This window comes from Sapajus apella, unplaced genomic scaffold (genome assembly GCF_009761245.1).
Source record: "Sapajus apella isolate SASKATOON/1434 unplaced genomic scaffold, GSC_monkey_1.0 scaffold1, whole genome shotgun sequence".
Taxonomy (NCBI): domain Eukaryota; kingdom Metazoa; phylum Chordata; class Mammalia; order Primates; family Cebidae; genus Sapajus; species Sapajus apella.
Genome location: NW_022436941.1, coordinates 83,700,634 through 83,726,096, shown reverse-complemented (window position 1 = coordinate 83,726,096; position 25,463 = coordinate 83,700,634). Strand labels below are relative to the sequence as shown.

Below are 25,463 nucleotides of genomic sequence, written 5' to 3'. Positions count from 1 at the left end.
CAGTTACTTGGGAAGTTAAGGTAGGAGGATCATCCGAGCCTGGGAAGGGGGGGCCGCACTGAATCATGATCACTGCACTGCAACACAGCTTGGTGATACTGTCCTAAAAAAAAAAAAAAAAAAAAAAAAAAGAATGGGGGTATCCTGAGAAAACAGGTTATGGGAATGGGAGAAGAGGAATTCTACTGAGGAAAAATAAATGATAATTAGAGAGAATGATTGGATTGGGAAGCAGAAATTAACTTGTAAATCATTCTCTCTGGAATTTAAATGATACTTAGAGATGGTCATTTTCTTGTAAAAGGGTCTGTTCAGATGTGGTTACATTCTTGGTCTCGTTCCTGTAATGGATAATAAGATAACAAGGAGGGGCACAGGAACATTTTTTCTCTCTATCTTTCCCTCCTATCTTTATGTAGATAGGGGGAAAGTCTCTCCCAATGCTTGTTGATCTCTAAGGGTTTTTCTTTCAGAATACTCATTATACCAGGAAGCCATTTTTTGGGGTGAAATTCCCTGTGCTCCTTCAATAGTCCTACATAGTGGGATATTATGTTGCTGCAAAAAATGAGAACAATCTATTGATGGGGTCCAGGACAAGTCACCCCAAATATGACTTTAGGAGACCAGAATATACATGCCAAAATATACCTTTTTGGCATACGGATAATTTTGAGCTATTATTTTGAGAAATTGTAGACACAGAAGAGTCTCTGAGAAATTATCCTGTGTGAGAGAAATTTACATCTACAAAAGAAATCTCCATCAGTGAAAGTATCTCCATCTCCATACCAGGAAGAAAAGGATACTAGATTACTAGACTCTAAATGGAGAAGGCATTGACTTAAATCTGCATATCAAAACTTACTTTTGTTTATGATGCTTTTCCTGGTCATCTTATCATACTGAAACTGCCATTGCAAAATTATAATTGAGACAGTAAAAGAGACCTGACCTAACCAACTTCATCTTGCTTCTAAACTCCAAGCTGTCATTGTTTATTCCTGGGTGTAGGCAACACTAACTTTGGGAGGAACTTAGTTTATAATTTAAAACAAAGAAAATAACAGCTCTTTTCCAAAACAAACCCCCTTTTGACTGGGGATTGGACTGCCTTCTAGGACTAACAAATTAGCCAAAAGATTTGAAATTATGGTTCAGGAGTCATGCAGCTGGAGTATGCAAGATTCTGACCCTCCCCAAATTATTTCTGGGGATAACATCACTATTTAAGGTCTAAGATCAGTGCTTGAGATATTTTGTAGAGCCATATTTTGAGGTATCAGTTTCTGAGCCCCAATAGCAGGAACCTATTCCTCATCTCTTTCTAGAGCAGTGTGTTTTAAAATTAAATCTGGGTCTACTGGTAGTCCTTTGGAGTATAGGAAAGCTCGATTATCTTAACAAGACAAAATATCTTGTTCCTGAGAGCTTGGCTTTGGCATCTTTTGCCAAGTAGTGCAAACACCTTTTCCTTGTAGATACTGAAATGGCAAAGCATTAGGTGTTGCTACCAGCTCCTGACCTTGCCTCCACAGGGGTGAAAGTGTAACCGCCCAAGAGGTTCATTTTGTCCACTGCCCAGATAGAGCCAATTTATCAAGACAGAGGAAGTGCAATAGAGAGTTTAATTTATGCAGAGCCAACTGAAGTTGGAGTTTTATGACTCAAATCAGTCTCTCTGAAAATTCAGAGGCTAAGGTTTTTTAAGGATAATTTGTTTGAGGGGATGGAGGCTAGGGAATGGGTGCTGCTGATTGTTTGGCGGGTGCAATCACAGGGGTGTGGAAAATGGTCCTTTCGTGCACTGAGTCTGCTTCTGGGTGGGGCCACTGGACAGGTTGGTGGGTCTGAATAGAGCCATCAATCATCAGAAATGCAAAAACCTGAAAAGACATCTAAAAAAGCCAATCTTCAGTTCTACAATAGTGATGTTCCCTGCAATGGGGAAGTTGCAAATCTTGTGGCTAATCTGTTAGTATAACAAAGGCAGTCTGGTCCCCAGGGAAGAAGGGATTTTGTTTTGGGAAGGAACTGTTATCTTTGTTTTAGATAAAATTTATTTAAAAATATTTCTTTAAAAAGGAAACTGCCCATGTTCACTTAAATGTTTTATTTTCCTGAATTTTAATTGAAAATTTTTAAAATGTCTCTCATATTCTATATGATGGTACTGTACTGAATTTTAATCTTTTTATTTATTTTATATGAAAGCTGTCTATTCCCTGTGCTCCTTCAGTATGCCTACTTATGTAGGATATTATGTTGCTGTAAAACATGAGAACAGATGGAGGTGGGGGTGATACCCTGGATAATTCTTCTGTAGGGGCGTGTGTGTGTTTGTGTGTGTGTGTGTATTTTTTTTTTTTTGAGATGGAGTCCTGCTCTATCACCCAGGCTGGAGTGCAGTGGTCCAATCTTGGCTCACTGCAACCTTCGCCTCTCAGGTTCGAATGATTGTCCTGCCTTAGCCTCTCCACTAGCTGGGATTACAGGCACCTGCCACCATGCCCAGCTAATTTTTTTATTTTTAGTAGAGACGGGATTTCACCATTTTGCCCAGGCTGATCTTGAACTCCTGACCTCAGGTGATCCTCCCACCTCAGCCTCCCAAAGTGCTGGGATTACAGGCATGAACCACTGCATCTGGCCTTCTCTAGGTATATTTTTGAGTTGGTTTGGAAAATTGTGACAATGACACTTGGGACATATGTAAATCTTTATGTGAAATTTGTTGACATCAGTGCTATCTATGCCATTGAAAGGTCATCTCCTCCATTTCTCCATTGCTCCTCTAGTTTTTATAAATATGTTCTCTTAGTTTGGCTAATATACATAGAATGAGACCAGGAAAATGTTCAAGCACAAGGAACCCTTCTTTCCTGTTATGAGAAGGAACATTTGGGCCAGGTGTGGTGGCTCATGCCTATAAACCCATCACTTTGAGAGCCCAAGGTGGGCAGATCACATGAGGTCAGGAGTTTGAGACCAGCCTGGACAACATGGTGAAACCCAGTCTCTACTAAAAATACAAAAATTAGCTGGCATGGTGGCACATGCCTGTAATCCCAGCTACTCGGGAGGCTGAGGCAGGAGGACCGCTTGAACCTGGGAAGTGGAGGTTGCAGTGAGCCAAGATCGCACCACTGCACTCCAGCCTGGGTGACAAAAGTGAAATTCCATCTCAAGGAAAAAAAGAGAAGGAACATTTGAATTCATGTTAAAGAGAGCAGCAATTTTTCTCTAAAGGAGGGCTTGTCCATAGCTGCTCTGGGGAAAATCCATAATCTCACCTTGATTGGAAATGGTCATTCCTCCTTCAAATGTCTGCCACGCCTATGGCCTGAACTGAAAGATCATTCAGAATCTCCAAGAGAAGTCAGGTGAGGTGGCTCACTCCTGTAATCCCAGCACTTTGGGAGGCCAAAGTGGGCAGGTCACTTGAGGTCAGGAGTTTGAGACCAGCCTTGCCAACATGGTGAAACCCCGTCTCTACTAAAAATATGAAAAAGTAGCTGGGCATGGTGATGTGTTCCTGCAGTCCCAGCTGCTTGGGAGGCTGAGGTACTGAATTATTTGAACCCAGGAGGTGGAGGATGCAGTGAGTTGAGATGGTACCAGTGCACTCAAGCCTGGATGACAGAGTGAGATTGTCTCAAAAAAAAAAAAAAAAAAAAAGAGAAATCTCCAAGAGAGGTAGACTGCATGCCACACAGCATCACCTCCCAGGTCTCGGGAATTTTTTCTAAAATCAGCATTAAGACAGGTAAGAAATAACTTGGTCTTTCAAAAATGGCTGTGGCATACTGGAGACCAAGAGGGCAAACCTTGCCATTTAATACATGATGGCTGGCAAACATGTTTTAGAAATTACTACTTTTTATACACAAATCAGAATTTCTGGCTTCTCAGGAAAATCAAGCTATATGACAACGCAAGGTCCATATTCCTCCATAAAACCATAGGGGCAGGAGTTCAGTCCAAGTGTCCCCTTTAGATGGGGCAAGTCCTCCTTAGTTCACCAAAGGCCCCCACCTCCCTACCACTCCCTGCCCCTCCACCAGGCCCACATGTTACTTACCTATCTGTTGGCAAAAAGAGCCAAACTCCGTAACATATTTGAAAAGATTTATTCTAAGCCAAATATGAGTGACCATGGCCCATGGCACAGCCCTGAGGAGGTCCTGAGAACATGTGCCAAGGTGGGCACAGCTTGGTTTTATACATTTCAGAGAGGCATGCGACATCAATCACATACATTTAAGAAACACATTGGTTTCATCCAGAAAGGCAGAACAACTCAAAGCTGGAGCTTCCAGTCTATAGGTAAATTTAAACATTTTCTGGTTAACAATTGGTTGAGTTTGTCTAAAGATCTGGGATTGATAGAAAGGGAATGCTCAGGTTAAGATGAAGACTGTGAAGACCAAAGTTCTTTTGAAATCTTAAAGTGACTGCCCTTAGAGACAACAGATGACAAATGTTTCCTATTCAGATCTTAATTAGTCTCTTCAGGATTCAGAGGGTCTGGAATAAAAAAGATCTAGCTATGTTAAGGGATTCTTTACAGATCCAAACTTTCCCCCACAAAGAACAGCTTTGCAGGGCCATTTCAAAATATGGCAATGAAACATGTTTTAGGATAAAATATTTTGATTTTTGTCTTGAAATGTTATGATGCCAGAGTAAGTGTGGAAAGTAAGTCATGATATATAGAGTTAAATAAAATCCATCTGATGAGAATTTATGATTTGTAGGGCGTGACTCCCCAGACCCCTTAGATAGGAATTTGGGCAAGATAAAAAATCAGAGTTTAGTCCTTATATCCAATGAGGCCATTTGAATTAATGGCTTCTGTTTGTTTGTTTTGTTTTGAGTCAGGGTCTTGCTCTGTTGTCCAGGAAAGTACAATAGCACAAACATGGCTCACTGCAGCCTTGATCTCCTGGGGTCAGTGATCTTCCTATCTTAGCCTCCTAAGTAGCTGGGACTACAAGTGTGTGCCACCACACCTGGCTGATTTTTAAAATTTTTTTGTAGAGATGGGGTCTCATTATATTACCCAGGCTGGTCTTGAACTCCTCAGCCTCTGATTCTCTCACCTTGGTCTCCCAAAGTGCTAGGATTACAGGCATGAGCCACTGTGCCCAGCCAATGGCTTCTTTAAAATGCGACTTATCTTTTCTATTTAAACGCCTCTCTTTCATATGTAAATAGCAGTTCTGCTGGTACCCATCTCATGTAACTAAGATTCCTAGATTTGTACAGTTTTACCCTTAAAAAAAAGTCTATTTTGTAACTTGCTATACTCTCCTAGAATACTATGCTGATTAAGTTCTCAATGTGATAAATATTCTATTATATACATATTCATTTCTCTTCCAAGTCATTTCCTTGTCTTATAGACACATTAGTTAGTTACTTGCTATTCAATGAGTATCAGTATATTGTGAAAATCAATCTTTAGTACATTTTTAGTCAGATTTTGTTTCGTTGTTTATTCTTTTAGGCTTGATTGCTGATTTGCTTCTCTGAATTTTAGGTTCTTCTGTAGTTTCTGACCTCCAGGCAAAGGTGGATGAATGGAGTTCTGATATATTAATGAGCTAAAGGCCTCATTAGAGTTCATCCAAGAGACACAGCTGCTCTGGGGAGAGCCACTGTCATTAGCAGTAAGGGAAAGTAAGAGTACAAGGCTCTTTTCCTAGAGCAACTGGGTGCTTATTTCATTTTTTTCCCCTCTTTTCTTCCTGACCTCCATATTCTAACTTTACAAGTGATTTTTTTTTCTTTTCCAAACTAAAGGATGAGAACTGAAGATTCTACTTCCACGTCCAGGAACTGAAACTCACTATATTTATCCCCAAACGCCTCCTTCCATTCTTCTCTCGGATTTGGTTAATGTCCACATTTATATGCTTAATGTTTCCTACAGCTACTACACATTTGATCACTTCTAACATGAAACATTGGAATAACCCTGAATATTACTGCCACAAAGATAGCCATGGAGAATACAGGTTATGAATCAAGGATATTGCTGGTCTGTAAAAGTCATCACTTGAAACTCCTGGAATTTTAATACCTAAAATCCGTGTAAATGGGGGCAGACCTAGAGACTGGTAATAAATCCTCACAACATAGTGGGATATATGTACAAAACAGGTCTGAACAGAAAGCGGCAAGAACACAAGGGAGGGAGCAAATTGTTCTGAAGAGAGGCCAAGAAAAGCTTCTTGGGAGAAGAGAAACAAGGTCTGGAAGGATGACCTTGCAGTGGCGTGGTCTCAGATCACTGCAGCCTCCGCCTCCCAGGTTCAAGCAATTCTCCTACCTCAGCCTCCTGGGACCACAAGTGCATGCCAACACGCCCAGCTAGTTCTTATATTTTTGATGGAGACAGAGTTTTACTATGTTGGCCAGGCTGGTTTCGAACTCCTCACCTCAAGTGATCTGCCTGCGTCAGCCTCCCAAAGTACTTGGGACTATAGGCATGAACCACCACGCCTGGTCTGGATTTTTTTTCTAAATTCTTTTTTTTTAATGTTTTTAAAAAAATTTTGATCACTTTGTTTGTTTGTTTTTGAGATGGAGTTTTGCTCTTGTTGCCCAGGCTGGAGTGCAATGGCATGATCTTGGCTCACCCCAACCTCTGCCTCCTGGGTTCAAGTGATTCTCCTGCCTCAGCCTCCCGAGTAGCTGGGATTACAGGCACATGCCACCACACCCGGCTAATTTTGTTTTTTTAGTAGAGACGGGGGTTTCTCCGTGTTGGTCAGGCTGGTCTTGAACTCCTGACCTCAGGTGATCCGCCTGCCTCGGCCTCCCAAAGTGCTGGGATTACAGGCATGAGCCACTGAGCCCAGCTCGATCATCATTTTAATCAGTTAATACGGATTATATTTTTTCCCCCACGAAGTCAGAATCAATATTATGGAACAAGAAATCTCCTACATTTTAAATACTGGTCAAATTAAGCATTAGACTAGATTCTGGCCTAGATTTGACAGTTTGTGGTTTCTGGTACAAAACACTGAGGAACATGCATTTGTAAACTATTAAAATGTGAGCTGGGTGCAGTGACTCACGCCTGTAATCCTAACACTTTGTGAGGCCAAGGCATGTGGATTGCTTGAAACCAGGAGTTAGAGACCAGCCTGGGCAACATGTCGAAACCCTGTCTCTACAAAACATTCAAAAATTAGCCAGGCATGGTGGCGCGTGTCTGTAGTCCCACCTCCTGGGGAGTCTGAGGTGGGAGAACTGCTTACACCTGGGAGGTTGAGGCTGCACTGAGCTGTGTTCATGCCACTGCACTCCAGCTTGGGCTACAAAGTGAGATCCTGTCTCAAAAAAATAAAACAAAACAAAATGGGACAGTTACAGAGAAAATGGGAAAACACATCTACAAGAACACACTCATCAATCAAAAGCTGACTTAATTTAGTGAAATACATGTTGGAGAAAAGAGGAAAATTTATTTATTTATTTATTTATTATTATTATTTTTTTGTATTTTTAGTAGAGAGGGGGTTTCACCATGTTGACCAGGATGGTCTCGATCTCTTGACCTCGTGATCCACCCGCCTCGGCCTCCCAAAGTGTTGGGATTACAGGCGTGAGCCACCGCGCCCGGCTAAGAGGAAAATTTATTAAGGGAGGTGTCAGGTAATGAATATTGAATCAGGTCCTTGATTTGATTTTGGAGCAGAAATGAGCTATATATAAAGGAGGTCCAGTAATAAAAACAATGGGAGATTTCTTCAATAGGGGTGGATAATTTTCGAGGAACTTGTACATTCTCAGCTGTAAAAACCACTGTAGAAGCAGCTAACATCATAGAACCCAAATATGAACATTATCCATGCTAATTATTCACTACAAGGATCAATTGCACAAGTTGGGAAATTGATTTTAACTAATACTTGGACTATATTTTTAATTATATTAAAATTACTTTTCATCTGGAGCACTGTGAAACACTATACAAACATATTACTTCATTAAGTCCTGATATGATCATATGAAGTAGATTATTTTTTTCTCACATTTGCTAAGAAATTAAGGTTTGGAAAGTTTCATTCATTCATTTGACAAGTATTTAATTTAGTATGCAGTAGTGAACAAAGCAAACAAAACCCCCTGCCTTCATGGAGCCAAGGAGTTTAAATTCCAGGTGAAACCAAATAAACAGATACAGTAAATAGCCTTCCTTTCAGATGCAGCACTGATTTTAAATGTAGGCTTTTTTTTTTTTTTTTTTTTTGAGGCTGGAGTACAGTGGCATGATCTTGGCTCACTGTAACCTTCACCTAATGGGCTCAAGCAATCCTCATGCCTCAGCCTCCTGAGTAGCTGGGATGATAGGCATGCACTGCCACACCTGGCCAATTTTTTTTTGTTTTTTTTTTCAGTAGAGATGGGGTTTTGCCATGTTGGCCAGGCTGGTCTTGAACTTCTGATGTCAAGTGATTGGACCACCTTGGCTTTCTATTAAACCTCAGCTACAAACCTTCTAGTAAGTGGCTGATGCTGTCCATTTTATTTTATTTATAAATATACAAAATATATAAATATATAAAACAACATTACATATATATATTATATATATATGTAGGTGTGAGCCACTGTGCTGGGCCTGGATGCTATGTAACAATAATCGTAGTTTTGAGGCACCAGCAGACTGCAGACCTGTGACCCCGTGAACAGAAGTCCTCAGGACAGCCAAGTAGCTGCTGGGTCACTCCCCAGCCACCTGACCTCAGCAGACCACATTCTCTGCAGCTGGCTGTCCTGCTCTGTGACAGTGGGGATGCAATATCTGCTCTATGTGTGGACGAGCTGGTATGAAAATACAGCAGGAAATAGCACAGGAAACGTGTAAGTGCATCTAAAATCATATGTACATATTTACATAATGCTTAACACATTACATGAGTGTTTTCCAGGGAAATATAAATATGGTGTTAATTATAATAATAATGACCCACTCCACAATAGTGAAATGTCTAGCAATCTGAAAATTTGCAGTGGTGATCTGGGTGGTTGTGACACTGTTAATGTTGTTGATTTAAAGAGAAGTGTTACGTAGCTGCCTTAGAAACATTTAGCCACCCTCTGGGTGGCAGAGGGGCCCAGGCAAGCCGACCCAGACTCAGAGCTACTGAGGAGAGCTGACTTCATCCAGGGAGGATGTAAGTGGGCATTCTTACATTCATCAAACAAATATTAACTGGTTTCCTATCATATCTGTTTTGTTCATTGCTATATCCTCAGTGCTCAGAAAAACTCATTGCCCTGAAAAGGTTTACGTTGTAATAGGGGGAGGCAGTTATCTTAGGTCATAAGTGCTTCAAAGAAAAGTGAGACTGGGGGATGGACAGGGGATGGGAGGAAGGGAGGGAAATTGTGTTAGGATAATTAATAGCAGCTGCCTCAACAAATAAAATCTGCAATTTCAGTGGCTTAGCCTGACAAAGCCACTGATTTTTCTCTCACAAAGTACGATTGGGGTCAGTGACTCAGGGACCCAGGCTCCCTCCATCTTCTGGGGTCTCCAAGGCAGGAGAAGAAAGGAGGGACAGAGAGCCCCATGATTCTGAGCGAATGCAGCGATGATGTAGCATGGTGGATCTCGAGGAGGAGGGCTCCAGGGAGGGAGGACAGCAAAGGCAAAAACATCAGCGAGAAACGTGCTTGGCTTGTCCCAGAAATAGCAAAGAAACCACTGTGGCTTCTCTCAGTGGAAAAAGGGGTTAGAAAGATAGCCAAGGGCCAGGCCATCTAAGGCCTCTCAGGCCAAGGGAGGAAGTAAGAAAATGCAATTATTTGGGGTCATTTTGTGTCCCTTAAAAACTTTATAGAAGCATTATGGATGGTTATAATGATTGTGTAAACTAAACTATGAATAATATGCTCCATTTTCTAGAGAGATCTTTACAAAATGTGTTACTGCATCTATTTCCCTGATGGAACTGTTATGGGTTGTTAATCCTTGAGCACAATTTTCTACCTATCCAAGACCCTCTAGAGGTAGGATTTTTCCTACCACTAGAGGCATAGGGCCAAACATCATGGCAGCCCATCATGACAGCCCATCTTCGTCCTTCTGGAAGCCCGATGTGTGGCAAGCACAAAGGTCTCCCACTGGACTCCTACAAACTAAGCACCTGCAGATGGCTATGCCCCAGTGCCACAAACAACCTCAAACACGCAATAGTTCCTCAGCCACTGTTTCTAGAGTAGCTCAACCAGTTTGTAAAAAGCATCACTTTAAACTCCTGGAATTTCCACACCTGACATAAGCCCAAAGTTACTGTACTTAATTCTAAAGATGGAGTGAAACTAAATTTATTTATCTTACATATTCCAGGTTAACTTTTCAGAAGTAAAATGAATTGTTTTCTAGAGGTTTAGTTAATGTTGAGTAACTACTAAATGAATAGATGGGGTGAAACTAAATTTATGGATCCTACATATTCCAGGTTAGCTTTTCAGAAGTAAAATGAGTTGTTTTCTAGAGGTTTAGTTAATGTTGACTTCATGTTTCTGACCACATGAAATGTCGGCATTGAAATTCAATGATCCCTGTTGCTTACTCTGAGAATAGTCAAACCCCAGAATTTTCAGCTAAAAATGTAATCTAGAATTTGCTTACTGAATTGAATTAAGGTTTTGCATTAGGATAAACACTGTGGGAGTAATTCTGGTATAGTGGGTTGGTGGTTTTGTACAAGATGCTTAGAATACCACAGCCCTTACAATAATTGTACACTCTTCTGGCCCGTTTCCCAGATTTCCTTGAAAAGGGTCAGAGGACAGGCTGCAATTAATGACACATGAATGCTGAAGTCCAATTAGAAGCGTCTTCAAAGGAATAATTAGGCTAGACTTAATAAGAGGGGATTAAGAGAAGAAAAGGTTTGGGCAAATTATACGCTGAAGGAAAAGAAGACAGGAAACAAGGCAACCATAGATTGGAGCTGATTATTTCAGGAAGTGATTTTTGATCTGTTTATCTTAAAAATAATATAAATATAGTGAGACATAGAGACAACAGATGGATGGATGGTCATTGACCGCAGACTAGGAGCGGCACTGTGAACACTGGGACGCTTCCTGGTGCATGCACCCTGCAATTGTGAGTTTAGTACCCCTATTCTTTGTGAAAGAGGCCAGGAATTTTGCTTTCTCTAAACAACAATAACAGCAGCAGCAGCAGCAGCAAACGCTTCAAATCTGCTTACCCTGCCAGATACTGTTTCACTTTCCTCATCTGTGAAATAGGGATTACCTGATGATCGAATCCCCACAGCCACCCCTGGAGGTAGGTACGATCTAAGTGACTTGCTCCAGGTCATACAGCTAGTTAGTGTCAGAACACAGACTGAGATTCAGAAGCCTGGCTCCGAAGTTTGAGCTCTCATTCACTGCACTGCATATATCTTTGGGAGGACAGGCGACACATGCAGGTAATAAATGTGTGCGCATTTATTGCACTGGAAATTCTCCAGTTCCTCCCTCTGCACATAATCCTTTGCTTCTAGTTTTGTCAATCACAGCACCTTCCCTGGCCCTTACTTTGTTCTTGTCAATCTCCTCTCTTTGAGCAGAAGAGGGAAGGGAGCTTGCTTTCACAGGTGAACAACCCCTCGGCAGAGGAATCCTGTTTTCTTAGTGCAATCGCTAATTTGCATTGCAAAATGCTTTATTACGTGAGTGGGTTAAGCCATTCCAGGAGCATTCACTGAGCTCTCAGAGTGGGAACGTTTATCAGGCGTGCAAATACTAACTTACCTTCTGGAGAATGTTTAACTTAAATGCCTAAAAATTCTCAGATAATTCACCTCGGAATAGAAACCCCCGTCAGCCGCGCTCACTCCGGTGCCCGGCTTCGCAGCGCCGGCCACGAGGGGGCAGTGGCCGCCGCAAAGCGGAGGCGGGCGGTGGGCTCGGCGGTTCGGCCATCGCTTGCTCTCGCCTGGCACGCGGCTCTCGGCCGTGGATTAGCGCAGCTGGAGACGTGGGAGGCCGCGGGCCCCGCCCCCAACCGGCGGCGGCGGCTGCGGCCCAGCGCGGCAGTCGGCGCTGGGAAGCGGAGGTGCTGCGAGCGGAGCCGCGCGGAGGGCGCGACTGGCGGGTTCGGGCAGCGTGGGTGCACCGCCTCCCGAGCCCCAGTCCGCGCGCCAGGGCTCGAGCAGCACCGCGGGCCCCTCAGGCGAGCCTCGGCTCGGGGCGCCGGGACCATGGCGCTGCGCGCCCGGGCGCTGTACGACTTCAGGTCGGAGAATCCGGGCGAGATCTCGCTGCGGGAGCACGAGGTGCTGAGCTTGTGCAGCGAGCAGGACATCGAGGGCTGGCTGGAGGGGGTCAACAGCCGCGGCGACCGCGGCCTCTTCCCGGCCTCCTACGTGCAGGTGATCCGTGCCCCCGAGCCCGGACCGGCGGGAGACTGCGGCCCAGGCGCCCCGGCCCGCTACGCCAATGTGCCCCCCGGGGGCTTCGAGCCCTTGCCCGCCGCGCCGCCCGCCTCTTTCAAGCCGCCGTCCGACGCCTTCCAGCCGCTGCTGCAGCCACAGCAGGCGCCGCCTCCGAGCACCTTCCAGCCGCCCGGCGCTGGCTTCCCGTACGGCGGGGGCGCCCTGCAGCCGTCGCCTCAGCAGCTGTACGGCGGCTACCAGGCCAGCCAGGGCAGTGACGATGACTGGGACGACGAGTGGGACGACAGCTCCACGGTGGCGGACGAGCCGGGCGCGCTGGGCAGCGGCGCATACCCGGACCTCGACGGCTCGTCCTCGGCGGGCGTGGGCGCAGCCGGCCGCTACCGCCTGTCCACCCGCTCCGACCTGTCCCTCGGCTCCCGCGGCGGCTCGGCACCCCCGCAGCACCACGCGTCGGGGGCCAAGAGCTCGGCCACCGTGAGCCGCAACCTCAACCGCTTCTCTACCTTCGTCAAGTCCGGCGGGGAGGCCTTCGTGCTAGGGGAGGCGTCAGGCTTCGTGAAGGACGGAGACAAGCTGTGCGTGGTGCTGGGGCCCTACGGCCCCGAGTGGCAGGAGAACCCCTACCCGTTCCAGTGCACCATCGACGACCCCACTAAGCAGACCAAGTTCAAGGGCATGAAGAGCTACATATCCTACAAGCTAGTGCCTACGCACACGCAGGTGCCTGTGCATCGGCGCTACAAGCACTTCGACTGGCTCTACGCGCGCCTGGCGGAGAAGTTCCCGGTCATCTCCGTGCCCCACCTGCCCGAGAAGCAGGCCACCGGCCGCTTCGAGGAGGACTTCATCTCCAAACGCAGGAAGGGCCTGATCTGGTGGATGAACCACATGGCCAGCCACCCCGTGCTGGCGCAGTGCGACGTCTTCCAGCACTTCCTGACATGCCCCAGCAGCACCGACGAGAAAGCCTGGAAGCAGGGCAAGAGAAAGGCCGAGAAGGACGAGATGGTGGGCGCCAACTTCTTCCTGACCCTCAGCACGCCCCCTGCCGCTGCCCTTGACCTGCAGGAGGTGGAGAGCAAGATCGACGGCTTCAAGTGCTTCACCAAGAAGATGGACGACAGCGCGCTGCAGCTCAACCACACGGCCAACGAGTTCGCGCGCAAGCAGGTGACCGGCTTCAAGAAGGAGTATCAGAAGGTGGGCCAGTCCTTCCGCGGCCTCAGCCAGGCCTTTGAGCTGGACCAGCAGGCCTTCTCGGTGGGCCTGAACCAGGCCATCGCCTTCACCGGAGATGCCTATGATGCCATCGGCGAGCTCTTCGCGGAGCAGCCCAGGCAGGACCTGGACCCCGTCATGGACTTATTAGCTCTGTATCAGGGGCATCTGGCCAACTTCCCGGACATCATCCACGTTCAGAAAGGTAAACCCTGGCCCTTAGAGCAGGCGATATGGAGTGTATTGTGCATGCTGAAAGGGGTGACTTTGACATCAGTACCACTGTGGGTTTCATACTCAGTCATATTCTACAGGTGGGGAAGCGAGCAAAGACGTGGACGCCTGGGTCTTTTCCCTAGAGTGGAAGGTGGATTGCTCGACAGGCAGCTTCCTCCTCGAGTATCTCTCAGTAGGGAGTGAGTACTCTTCCTGGAAGGTTCAAAGAGTACCTTTGACGACAGTGCTATCATTTTAGAGTTTGAATAGTTGAGTCATGAGCTGCTTAGATCTGTAATCTTGAGACTAGGGTAGAATTAGAAGGAGACCCAACCATGTTAGGCATCTGTTTGCACAGTGCACTGTCACTTAGTGGTGGGTTTCAAAAAGTGAGGAAATAATGGGGAAGAACCGGTGTCTGCAAATAGAGAAGTCTGCTTTCACCCTTCCATACCTCTCCATCTCTGCTTTGGTAGAGGAATTGAGATAATTCTCTGAGGTAAAGAGCTTCCTGCAAAGAATTCTTGCCTGCAGCCTTTGCGAAGTGAAGTAAAAGGCTCATTCCAATTTCAGGAAGAGCGTACTCATTTTGAGTTTGGAATCTATTAATGTACTGAAATTGAGAACATTGTTTAGGAGCATTGTATAGAGATACCACATAGAGTGAATCTAATCTGAGTACTGTACCTGAGAGCAGTGTTACTGGTATTCCAGTGAGTTAGCTGTCCAACTGTCAGAGCTAATGAGTTATTAATAGTTGTTAGTGTCTCTGACCTTTGCTAAAGCACTGGAATTTGCAAATTAAAAAAATAAAATATAGCAGTAGTGCTTGTCTTAACATTTCTCACTAATGCGCATTCTGATAGAATGCCTTGATTGAAAGAATGGGGAGGTGTGGGAGTTAGGGAGGCAGTCTTGCCTGTGAAAGTCTACTGTAGGGGCGGCTGGGCAGAGGGAGTCATCCAGTCCCACCTCCTGAGCAGGAAAACCTACATTTTCTGAGCCGGTCTGGTCGTTAGTGATGAGTGCCGACTGGCTTTCTGGTGGGCCAGTCTGTTTATGAGCAGCCCTGATATCTGGCATGTCTTTCCTTGTATTGAACTGAAGTTTGCCTTCCTTGATTGTCTTTCTGTTCCCTGGAGCCGCCTTCAGACATTTGGAGACAGCAGTCTTGCTTCCTTCCTCTCTGCTTCTTTCCTTCCCTTTTCAAATGTGTGACTGGTCTTCTGACTGTTACGGGGGAAGGGGCTTGCTGGGGGAATGATCAAAGGCTTTGAATCTTGTTGCTGCTGCTGAAATGGAGTACCCTGGACATCAGTACTAATTTTAGTAGAGAATAATAACTTTCTTGGCAATTTGCAATTTGTAAATGCAGTCTAATACTGAATTCGCTTTTTGTGCAGTCATACTGCTGTTGGCCTATATTAAACCTGTATTTACATTCCCTACATTCCCTATGCCTTTTTTTTTTTTTTTTTAAACATACATTGTTATGAATCTGACTTTTTTGACTGGTGTTGGTGGAACTGACTTTGTAAGCCTTTAATGGAGGAACTTAGCATTTAAATTCCATTGTGTTACATCATTCTGGACCTGTGCTGGCTGCCCTTTCACACAGTTCTGTGAGTTTGCGCAGACTGTCGGTAAATAGTTGAGAGGAGGGAACCGAGTACAGACACTTGGACATGTGTGCTGGGCTGCCGGTGTCTGTCTACTTTAGGTTGGTATCAGTTCATTCACTGTCAATCACACCGTGCACTCAGCCTTTGTCCAGTGCCCTGCTTTTGAAATTATGTATTAGAAAAGTTATGGTGTGTGTTCTAATATCTATTTTGAGTTTACAGCAATGGTCTTCTTAGTCTTTTGAGCCATCTGGTTATGGCCAGGCTCACACCTGTAATCCCAGCATTTTGGGAGGTTGAGGCAGGAGGATCGCTTTAAGGCCAGAAATTTGAGACCAGCCTGGGCATCACAGTGAGACCCTTGTGCCTACAAAAAATAAAGAAGTTAGTGTGGCATGAAGGCTCATACCTATGGTCCTAGCTATTAAGGAGGCTGAGGCTGGAGGATTGCTTGAGGCCAGTAATTTGTTTGAGGTTGCAGTGAGCCATAATCACAACATTTCCCTCCAGCTTGGGTGACAGATCAAGACCCTGTGCCTAAAATAAAAAACAAAACCGTATGGTTTGTTTATTTATTTTGTAGAGACAGGTGTCTGGCTGTGTTGCCCAGGGTTGTCTCTAACTCCTGGGCTGAAGCAATCCCCCTCTCTCAGCCTCCCAAAGTGCTGGGATTACAGGTGTGAACCACCATCCCTGGCCTAGATTATCTTTTTTAAATTATAGAACTGGATTTGTCTCCTGTCACTTGGGATTTGAAAAACTTCCTTCATTAAAACCAGTATCATTTTATATGGCTTAAACAGATTCAAGAGCACTAAACATAACCTCTAGGAACTTTGCTCTTTCTATCAACCTCATAAAAAACAGCTGTTGATGTTCAGTATAGTTTGTTTCTGCTGTAACCTTGGTTGTAATGTACAGTGAGCCTGTGTGTCCCTAGATGACATGTCTTTAGACTAAAGTACTACTGTTTAAAGTGACAGTGTGCAATACTTAAGGCTGAAAGCATTTGCTTACAGCCAGTGTTTCTCAAGGATGCGGATGTAGGCCATTTTTAGGAGCATAGATGAGACAAACATCGTAAGACAGGGTAAAGCTTTTTGAGTGTATTCAGGACTTGTGGTTGTAAAGAGCATCTCAGTTCCATTACCTCCCCCACCCCAACTGTTACACACTTGAAATCTGGCTGATGTGACTAAGGAACTGATTGTTGGTCAACAGAGATGATGGAACTTTCTGTCAATGCTGAAAGTTCTATTGAAGAGTGCTGTGTTAAACTGCTGGCTGTGGTTTAACTATCAACCCCATCGTAAGTTTCTCCATCAAATTATTATCTTTTGATGTGCTTTCCTGATAGCTTTATTTTTACTTGGTCATCTCATGGTATCTCCTCCTTACCATATAGGCTTAATTAATACAAACTGGGAAGGGGGAAGCAAGATCCTTCTTTGCCAAACTTCCCAGGCATTCAACCCGAGTGACATTTCTGTAGTGTGAGCATCTCTTGCAGTGTGCCTTTGTGTCCCATTCAGAAAACAACACTCCTTTCAGGACGGATGTTTGAGGCTATCCTGGTGAGAACCCAGCTACAAAATGAGGGTGGAAAACTCAAATACTCTTAAATATGGAGGGCTGACATTTTCCTGACAATACTGAATACTGAACCCATCCTTCAATAATGGTTTTAGTGTACATACTTTCTGCAAAAGTGAAGAAAGCCATATAGTTCCTTCAGCTAAAAGAGAATTCTGGAATTTTGATTTTTTTCTGTCAACAAATGGAGTCTTAGATAAACAGAACTATGTAGGTTAATGGAATTGCATGAAGAAAGATGGCAGTTTGCTGTAGTTTGCGGTACATTAGATGGGAATTCAGAATCTGTTGTGATTTTATTTGTGTTTGGCTTTGACCTAACAGAGTCTTTTAAGTTCTTTGTTCATAGCCAGCTCATTGATCCCGACCAGGCATTTTATTACCAATATGTAACCCCTGTGGTCCTGGTATTTTTTGTTTTTTTTTTTTTTTTCAAAAGTGTTAGTATTTTATCTTCTCCTTCCTTATCATGCCTGTCTGCAGCATACCAAATTCCTGATGTTGGTGAGTTTGGGGTGTACTGAGGAATGTATTTTATTATTAGTTTCTTGGCATATTCAGTTGTGTTTCCAAAGATACGATGGATCTGTAATATTTAATAAAGCTAAATCTGGTTGGCAGCAAATTGAGGTTTAAAAGCTTTAGGTTTACCTCATGGGGCTGTTGCAAAAAGGAAAGACTGTAGAAGATTATGAGAAATATTGGTTTCATTCTTGTTTAGGAATTTGGACTAAATATAGATGACTAGAGGGAGTTACTTTAAGTGAAATGTCTTTATTCCAGAGAAAAGGTGTAAAATCGTGTTAAATTGATTTGTCAGTTTGGGTTGTGTGAAGCAGGGAGGCAGGACTAGATAAGTACATAAGCAGTCCTGTTTTCTGTCCTCTTAAATATGCAGAATCTACTTCATTGCTCTCTAAATGTTCCAGATATAGCCCTTTTTCAATAAAAAACAGTGCCAGGACCTCAGGAATGGTATAACAGTAGTGGCCTATCAGTCTTGCTGGGTAGAATTTCACCATTGTGCTTCCTTTTACCACTGGTAGAGTTGACCTGATGTCCCTCAGACATTAATTAAAGATAGCTGGAGTCCCAGCAGGGCACACAAGGTACGGCTGGTCCACACTAAGACCTTCCCTGTCTGCTTCCCATTCTCCTGTGGCTAAAAATAGCCCTGAAAGGGTGGTGCCAGGAATACAGAGAAAAGCTCTAAGAAGTCAGGGCTGTTAGCAAATTCATCCTTATTTTTGAAACCTCTGGACTAGAGTTGAGGCCGTTCATCCCTTTTGTTTTCACTCCATCTTAGTTAAACCCATTTTTCCTGTCCCCTGCATTTACCCCAGCTATTATCTAGAAAGATGTGAAGTCTTTTTAGAGAACACATCTGGGGCTGCTTAGTCTTTGCCCCCGGTTTGTGTTTTCTTAGTGACAATAAGGTAACCTTTGGGGCTTTCGAAATACATGGCTCAGTTCCTTGGTTAAAATATAAATGTGACTGGCCAAGGACAGTCGGGCATGAAACTGGGTGTGGTCACTGCTCATACCACCCTGTCAGGGGTTTCTCAGACTTCTTTTTTGAGCTGCAAAGCCTTCAGAGTCACACCGATCAGTGAGATTGGAAGGAGGCAGAGGACCTGCACTCCCACCCACCTTCTCCCAGTAACTCAGGGAGCCTATGAGGTTTCCTTGTTCAGAAATGCCATCCTGTGTGGTCATCTTAGGACTTCCAAGCATGATGCCAGAACTCAAAACAAGTGAGAAGTTCTGTGATTCTCTTAGAAACACTTCCCTTAAACTAATATGTTCCTTCTTTTTGGGCTGAATAAAAAGCTATTATTGTATTGCCTCATGTATTTTTAAATCTAAGTTTAAATATCAAGTTAGATTTAATTTGCCGCATATTTTTGAAGCTCCATTATCATTAACTAAAGGATTATAAAGTGGCAGAGTAATGCTGAGCTCCGTTTGATGCAGTTATATCTGGAAGGCAGACTTGTATCATATTCCCACGTTTATACAACACAGACTAGAATCTGCCCGTCTGCCAGTGTCTGCAGGAGGGGTGAATAGGCCTCTGGTCTTCAGTGAGTTCTTGGACTAGTGATAAAGACAGGTCAGCTAGCCTCGGCAGCTCCCTGTGCCAGGTTTCTGAGAGCCTGGTTGAGGGGCTAGTCTGCCTGGAGTTGCACCAAGGGGATGAGATGGGGCTGGGTCTGCTGAGGGAGCTGTGCCAGTGAAGGGGTGGCATGCCAAGCCGAGAAGTCGTGAGCGCAGAGCCTTGTCGCAGTGGGAGCTGGCCTGTCTGGACCAGCATGAGCTCTGGAGGGCCAGTGTGTGAGCGTGGAGGAGTTTTGGACAAGTTATTTTAACCTGCATAACCCTCAGTTATCTTTGGCCAAGCGGGGGCACTTCCTCACAAGTTCAGCATGAGAATTAAATGTTATAGTTCATAGTAGCTAGTCACTAAATGTTTATTTTTGAAAAATAGTTGGGTGAATTTAAAAGGAGAAGGCAGCCAGGCATGGTGGCACATACCTGCAATCCCAGCTACTTGAGAGGCTGAGGGAAGGAGGATCACTTGAGGCCAGGAATTCAAATCCAGCCAGGGCAACACAGTGAGACCTTGTCTCTTAAAAAAATAAAAGTAAAAATAAAAAATAAAATTAAGGGCACTCTCCTTTGAAGGACAATTCCAGTAATTTTATCATTCTTCCTGGCAACCTATTGCCACCCGAATGGCAGGCAAAAGTACAAAAGCCTAAAGTCTTTAGCAATTAAATATGTACTTTAAACAGTTTGCCCAGTATTACACACCAGAAGTAATGGTAATAGGGATAAATGTAGATGTTATTTGGAATCACTGGTTTGCGGTTTTTACCTTGAAGAATGTATGTAAATTGTCTCCTGCTGGCTCCCCCAACCCATATCACTTATATTCTGGTGCAAATCACTTAATGTTTCTGAGCTTCAGTTTCCTCATCTGTAAAAGTGAGCTTCATGATTTCCCAGGTACCATTTTGTTAGTTGACTTCTAAAATAAATAAGAGTAGTTTTAAGTATGCAGGAAACTTTTAGATGTTGTTTCAGGCTAGTTTTAATAGTGTTCTGTCTGCTTATGTGACTGTTATCTGGGAACCTGAAAAGCCCTTATTAATTAATGTGAAAGAGCATTTATGCACATTTAGTTGAGATCAATGAACATGCATTGCAGGCTCACCTCACTAGGTACTTCCAGTGTGAAAGTGGCCTGTTGCCGCCTGGTGAGGGTTCCCAGGTGTTCCAAAACTGTGGTATGGTAGACAGCTGGAGCAACTTCTCTCTGACCCAATTTAATAGGACCACCAAAGAGATAAATTATGATGCTTTTTTTTTTTTTGAGATGAAGTTTTGCTCTTGTTGCCCAGGCTGGAGTGCAATGGCGCATTCTCGGCTTATCGCAACTTCCTCCTCCTGGGTTCAAGTGAATTCTCCTGTCTCAGCCTCCCAAGTAGCTGGGATTACAGGCATGTGCCACCACGCTCGGCTAATTTTTTGTATTTTTAGTAGAGACAGCGTTTCACCTTGTTGGCCAGGATGGTCTCAATCTCTTGACCTCATGATCCACCTGCCTCGGCCTCCCAAACTGGCGGGATTACAGGCGTGAGCCACCGCGCCCAGCCCGGTTTTTTTTTGTTTTTTGTTTTTTTTTTTTGAGATGGAGTCTCCCTTTGTCGCCCAGGCTGGAATGCAGTGACGCAATCTCGGCTCACTGCAACCTCCACCTCCTGGGTTCAAACGATTCTCCTGCCTCAGCCTCCCAAGTAGCTGGGATTACAGGCATGTGCCACCACACTTGGCTACGTTTTGTATTTGTTTATTAAAGACAGGGTTTCACCATGTTGGCCAGGCTGATCTTGAACTCCTGACCTCAAGCAATCTACCCGCCTTGGCCTTCCAAAGTGATGGGATTACAAGTGTGAGCCATCACACCTGGCCTCTGATATTGATCTTATAGCTTGATTAAACTTCAATTTGAATGAATTTTAGTTTACATGTCATTTCTGTACCTTTTCTTATGACTTATCTCTCACTGTGATTTGACTTTCCTCTTCTGCTAAATAAATTGTTATTTAGCAGGTAACGGGACAGTGAAGGTAGGGGAGCTAAAATCATTAGATTTATTCGTAGAACCCTCTAAAAGATAAACTGGATTTTATTCAACAAATACGTATGTACCCATCATTGTCCAGGCACTATTCAAGATACTGGTGTTGCATCAGTGGCCAAAACAAAGATCCCCACCCTTGTGGAACTTGCAGTCTAGCAGGGTGGAGACTCTCACTGAAAAACAAACACAGGAAGTAAGTTTTAATGTATGTTGGAGTTCGGTATGTGCTAGGAGAAAAAAGTAGAGCAGGGAAAGGAGGGCATGGGAGGCAGGATGAAGTACTGGAAAGAATGCTCAACGTCGGTCTCATTGAGAAGGTGAGATTTAAGTGAGACCTGAATCATTTTGGAGTCGGGGGAGTCATCCAAGCAGGTATCCTCAGGGGAGAGTTTTTCAGGCAGAGAAGTAAGGCTCTGGGGTGGGCATGCGCCAGGCAGGCTGAGGGACAGTAAGGCCAGGTGGTTGGAATTAAGAGGATCCTAGTAGGAGATGAGGTCATGGAAAGTCAGATTTGCAAGGCTTTGCAGGTCACTGTTAGGACTTGGAATGAAAGCCCAAGTCAGATGGAAGCAATTACAGGGTTTTGAGCCAAGGTATGACATCCAGCTGGACATATTAACAGACTTACTCCAGAGCGATGAGAATAGAATGGCTTAAGGCAGTCAAAGGTGGATGGAATCAGGGTGCCAGTAGGAAATACTCCAGTAATCCGGGTGAGAGATGCTGCTGGCCTGGACCAGAGTGAAGACAACAGAGGTGGTGGTGGGGCTACCCCTCTGGATATATTTTGAAGGTAGAATCAACAGGTTTCCTGAGGGATGGGATTGTGAAGGATGCGGCATGCCAGAGAAAGAGGAGTCATCAAGGGTGACTCCACAGTTTTGGCCTGGCCTACAATAAGAATTGTCAGAACAGGGATGGGGAACGGCAATCAGGACTTGAGTTTTCTTCCTTTAGGTAGATGGGTCTCACGCATTCTCCCCCCACCCCCACCCCCAACACAAGCATTGTCAAGCTTCAGGTCTAGTCCCCTTCCTTGGAGTTATCCCCCTTGGATTGTAGTCCTTTTGTGAATAATCGTCATATGCAGCGCTCAGTTATTAGTGTGTGAATTATGTTTTTATGTTCCTGCGTTGTATAGCTGTTAAATACTGTTTTATATATGTGTAGCAAGTACTTAATGAATTCTTGTTGAATTAATAAAGTAGGCACTCAGTGGCCACTTGGTTGATCTTGAAATAGATTTATAAGATGTTTTGTTTTTCCATTTGTATTATGATGGATAACAGTCTAAAAGTGTACAGGAAATAAAGATATAATCTGGATGTATTTTATGGATGAAGTCATTAACATGTGAGTGATTTAAAAGTCTTAGAATTATGTGTTTATGAAATGACTTTCCATAATTCGTTGGGGAGGGGAGAGGAAGTTTGCAAATGCTTAAGGCACCAGAAAATTAATATTGTATGCCTCATGATTTCACTTTATATTGATTCTTGGTGTTTAAACTTATGCATGCACACACACACATTTTCCTCATTGGTAAGTTTTAGTTATATTTTTACTGGAGTCTCATTTGCTTAATTCAGAGCACAAGCTCCAGAGAACAAATTCAACCTTGTTGATTGACCTGGATACACAGGGAGCACTGAGCTCATGTGTGGAGCAGTAGGTACCTGCCCTCCAGGAAGGCTCACTCAGCTCCACGAGGGGGTAGGATGTGTGCACAGAGGACTGAAATAAAAGGTAGATTTAACTTAGTGCTGAGAATAGGACAGTGCATGGGAGTCCAGGAGATAGAAGGGAATTGTCAGTTTGTGTTAGAGGCTTGAATGGGCAGCATTTGGAATCCCCGTTTGAAACATGGTCACAGTGTGACTTTTGGAGGAGCGTAGGTGGAAAGTGCACTCCTCATCTTGAAATGCTTTAGGATAGGCTTGATAAGCATACAGTAGTTGTTAAGCGAGGTATCCAGTGCTCAGGTCATTGAAGTGAGGATCTGTCACTATACCGTGTGACACACAATTGTGGACATCTACCATGATGTGAAATAGGACAGAGGGAGTAATTATGGGAGTGGATGGGAGGGTTCAGGGGTGGCATCTGCCAGTCTCAGTCTAAGAAGAGTTTTGAAAACAAGTGGAAGTTTACCAGGCAGGCAGAGTGGGGGAAGGGCATTCTGGGCTGAACCATATGGGATCAGTCCTGGCAGCCTCTCAGAACCAGCCGCTGAGGGGATACAGCAGAAAATGGGGCCCCACCCTGGATCTGAATCAGAATGTCTGTGCTGCCTAGACATTGATGTTCTTTGAAAAGCTCCTCACATGCTTTTGATGTGCTGCTGTGTTTAGAGCTGCTATCGGAGGTGATGGAGGAAACACAGAAGATCAAATGGGGTGCTGACATGGTCAGGCCTGCTTTAGATGGGCACGTCCTGGTGGCAGGTGTAAAACGTGGTTGGGGGTTAAGTGAAATGCAGAGCTCTTACATAACGTCCTAATGGGGGCAGTATCCATGGGGGTGAGAGGAGAACACAGAAGAGGCTGCTTGGCTGCAAGAGTGGGGTAAGGGACAGGGAGAAGTACAAAATAAGCTGCAGATGGGAGGCTCTGGGTCACCAATAGAGATGCCTGGAGATGGCGCGGAGCGGGGACTGCAGACTACAGCCCACGGGCCAGAGTCACTAGGCACCTGTGTTTGAGCTAAGAATGGTTTTTGTATTTTTTAATGATTCTGTGTTTAATGGTTCTCTAAGTACCTACATAATAAACTCAGTTTTCCCTCTTGACCTGCAAAGGCTAAAATGCTTACTGTCTGGCTCTTAAAGAAAATGTTTGCTGACCCTTGACTTGGAGGACAAGCAGGTTAGGGGAGTGGGAGTGGCTACTGTTTATTGAGTACTTACTATGTGATAGGCAGTATTCCAAGCATTTTATATATGTCTTTTTTTTTTCTCCAATAGAAAATTCAGAAGCAGTACATTGTCTTAATTCCACGCAGGAGGGGGTAAGACAGCAGAGTGATTGTGAGCATGGACTAAAACCAGTTGGGTTTGACTACCTGCCAACTTCACTGTGCAGCCTTGAGCTCTGTTTCCTCGTGTGTAACATGGAGTAACTATGTTATTAATACGATAGCTGATCGTGCAGAAAAATATTTTTTTCAGCATTAATTTCAGCAAAAATATTTTTCAGCATTAATTATTATCTATTGTATTAGTTTCCTATGGCTGCTGTAACAAATTCCTACAAACTAGGTGGCTTACAACAACAGAAATGGATTCTCTTAGAGTTCTAGAGATGAGAAGTCTGGAAGGACAGTGTGGCAGTGCCATGCTCCCTTCACAGGCTCTAGGGGAGACTCCTCCTTTGCCTCTCCAGCTTCTAGTGGTTGCCAGCAGTCCTTGGTGTTCCTTGGTCTGCAGCTGTATCACCTCAGCCTGTGCCTTCATCCTCATGTGGCATTCTTCCTGTGTGTCTGTCTCTGTGTCTTCCCTTAAGGGCACTAGTTGTCCTAGATTTAGGGTCCACCCTAATCCAGAATGACCTTACCTTAACTAGTTACATATTCAGAAACCGTATTTCCAAAAAAGGTCACAGTCAAAGATTCCATGTGGATTTTAGGGTGACATTATTTAATGCATTACAGTTTTTAACTCCCCCAAAGTGGTGTCATCCCATTTGGTGGCTGTGAAAACTGAGGCTCAGGGAAGTTAAGTGATTCCCAGGGTCACAGAGCTAATGAGGGGAATTAGGATTTGAGTACGTTATTTGCCTTAACTTGAGACTGGTGCTTTTTACACTATAATACGTAATATGCTTATTAGAACATTGACTTATTCTACAGGCAGCCAGGAGTCACTAAAGGTTTCAAACTGAAGAGTGACATTTAATCGTAATTAAAATAGCTAACATGTTTTGAAGATTTCCTGTGTGCCAGGCATGATGTTTTGTATTTTATATTCATTATATCTACTTAAGCTTCATAGGAGCTTTTGAGGGAAATATTCTTCTTCTCCCCATTTTGCAGATGGGAACTGAACCACAGAATTTTTTTTTTTTTTTTTTGAGATGAAGCTCTGCTCTTGTTCCCCAGGCTGGAGTGCAGTGGTGTAATCTCTGCCTCCCGGGTTCAAGTGATTCTCCTGCCTCAGCCTCCCAAGTAGCTGGGATTACAGGTGCCTGCCACCATACCTGGCTAATTTTTTGTATTTTTAGTAGAGAT

The 25,463-nt window shown here is 44.3% G+C and overlaps 1 protein-coding gene across 1 annotated transcript in view; it reads left to right on the top strand.

Moving 5' to 3' along the window:
* Positions 1-12,006: 12,006 nt before the first annotated feature.
* The window catches only part of SNX18 (sorting nexin 18), a 27,183-nt gene continuing 13,726 nt past the window's right edge, over positions 12,007-25,463 (top strand). The window contains exon 1 of the mRNA XM_032280918.1: positions 12,007-13,866. Coding sequence (XP_032136809.1) covers positions 12,246-13,866 — 1,621 coding nt within the window. The 5' untranslated portion in view covers positions 12,007-12,245. The remainder of the gene's footprint in view (positions 13,867-25,463) is intronic.